The sequence below is a fragment of the Rhinopithecus bieti genome, unplaced genomic scaffold (genome assembly GCF_001698545.2).
Source record: "Rhinopithecus bieti isolate Rb0 unplaced genomic scaffold, ASM169854v2 scaffold_26871, whole genome shotgun sequence".
Classification (NCBI taxonomy): Eukaryota; Metazoa; Chordata; class Mammalia; order Primates; family Cercopithecidae; genus Rhinopithecus; species Rhinopithecus bieti.
In genome coordinates, this window is record NW_016812402.1 from 1,532,074 (window position 1) to 1,533,965 (window position 1,892).

A 1,892-nucleotide genomic window follows, 5' to 3' on the forward strand; every position below is an offset into this window, starting at 1 on the left:
ATATGGCCATCTCTAAAATGGAGCCTGGACATCGGAGTTGGAAGGAGAGTGCACAGAAATGTAAAAAGAGGCGGAAAATATGAAAGGGGCAGACAAAAAGTGGGAAACAGCAATAGAAGGGATCGTCTGATATGCAGCAGTGGCAGATTCTTTAAAAGTTTATAGCTTGGGAGGCCAAGTGGGCGGATCACAAGGTCAAGTGATCAAGACGAGCCTGGCCAACATGGTGAAACCCACATCTCTAATAAAAATACAAAAATTAGCTGGGCATGGTGGTGTGTGCCTGTAGTCCCAGCTACTCGGGAAGTTGAGGCAGGAGAATAGCTTGAACCCACAAGACTGAGGTTACAGAAACCTTAGTTCTCTTTCCCATCTTGCAAGATGGCAGGTGAAAAAGTTGAGAAGCCGGATACTAAAGAGAAGAAACCCGAAGCCAAGAAGGCTGATGCTGGTGGCAAGGTGAAAAAGGGTAACCTCAAGGCTAAGAAGCCCAAGAAGGGGAAGCCCCATTGCAGCCGCAACCCTGTCCTTGTCAGAGGAATTGGCAGGTATTCCCGATCTGCCATGTATTCCAGAAAGGCCATGTACAAGAGGAAGTACTCAGCCGCTAAATCCAAGGTTGAAAAGAAAAAGAAGGAGAAGGTTCTTGCAACTCTTACAAAACCAGTTGGTGGTGACAAGAACGGCGGTACCCGGGTGGTTAAACTTCGCAAAATGCCTAGATATTATCCTACTGAAGATGTGCCTCGAAAGCTGTTGAGCCACGGCAAAAAACCCTTCAGTCAGCACGTGAGAAAACTGCGAGCCAGCATTACCCCCGGGACCATTCTGATCATCCTCACTGGACGCCACAGGGGCAAGAGGGTGGTTTTCTTGAAGCAGCTGGCTAGTGGCTTGTTACTTGTGACTGGACCTCTGGTCCTCAATCGAGTTCCTCTACGACGAACACACCAGAAATTTGTCATTGCCACCTCAACCAAAATCGATATCAGCAATGTCAAAATCCCAAAACATCTTACTGATGCTTACTTCAAGAAGAAGAAGTTGCGGAAGCCCAGACACCAGGAAGGTGAGATCTTCGACACAGAGAAAGAGAAATACGAGATTACAGAGCAGCGCAAGATTGATCAGAAAGCTGTGGACTCACAAATTCTACCAAAAATCAAAGCTGTTCCTCAGCTCCAGGGCTACCTGCGGTCTGTTTTTGCCCTGACGAATGGAATTTATCCTCACAAATTGGTGTTCTAAATGTCTTAAGAACCTCATTAAATAGCTAACTACAAAAAAAAAAAAAAAAGACTGAGGTTACAGTGAGCCAAGATCACGCCACTGCACTCCAGCCTGGCAACAGTGACACTCTATCTCAAAAAAAAAAAATGTTTATGGCAACTTTACAGGAAAAGTTAAAACACATCCACACATACGCACATATTGCTCCATTCTTCAGATTGTAAGTATGCTATCAACTTTTTGAAAGTATGATTCTCTTCTTTCAGTTAAGCACCTGTACCTGTTTGCCCTTCTAGATATTACAGACATAACTGAGGGGATTATACAAGGAGCCACCGTGCTACTTTCCACGAGGCCTAAAGTTGACTTTGAAGGTACAACTTTGAATGGGTTCTGCCTGGCTGTCTGTGGACTCCTCTTTTCTTAGAAGCAGCCCAATACCCTCAATATCCTCCCGATCTATTACCCATAGGCAAGGCCACAGCAAGCTCTTAAATCTCCCTACCTGGCAACCCCTTACACCGTCCTCTTTCTCGTCCCTCAAGCTCTCAAATATCCTACTTCAGTCTTGTCTAACCCAAGTGTTTATTCTTTTGCTTGGATCGGATCAAGCTTCATTGCTGGGCCCTTTGGATTTGATGTCTGGGAACATCCTTTGGTTC

General features: G+C 45.3%; 1 protein-coding gene across 1 annotated transcript; it reads left to right on the forward strand.

The window, feature by feature from the left end:
* The first annotated feature begins 359 nt into the window (after positions 1 to 359).
* Positions 360 to 1,299, forward strand: LOC108544927 (60S ribosomal protein L6). Its single transcript, XM_017896355.1, has one exon. The coding sequence runs from the start codon at positions 382 to 384 to the stop codon at positions 1,246 to 1,248; it is 867 nt and encodes a 288-aa protein (XP_017751844.1). The 5' UTR covers positions 360 to 381; the 3' UTR covers positions 1,249 to 1,299.
* The last annotated feature ends 593 nt before the right edge of the window (positions 1,300 to 1,892 follow it).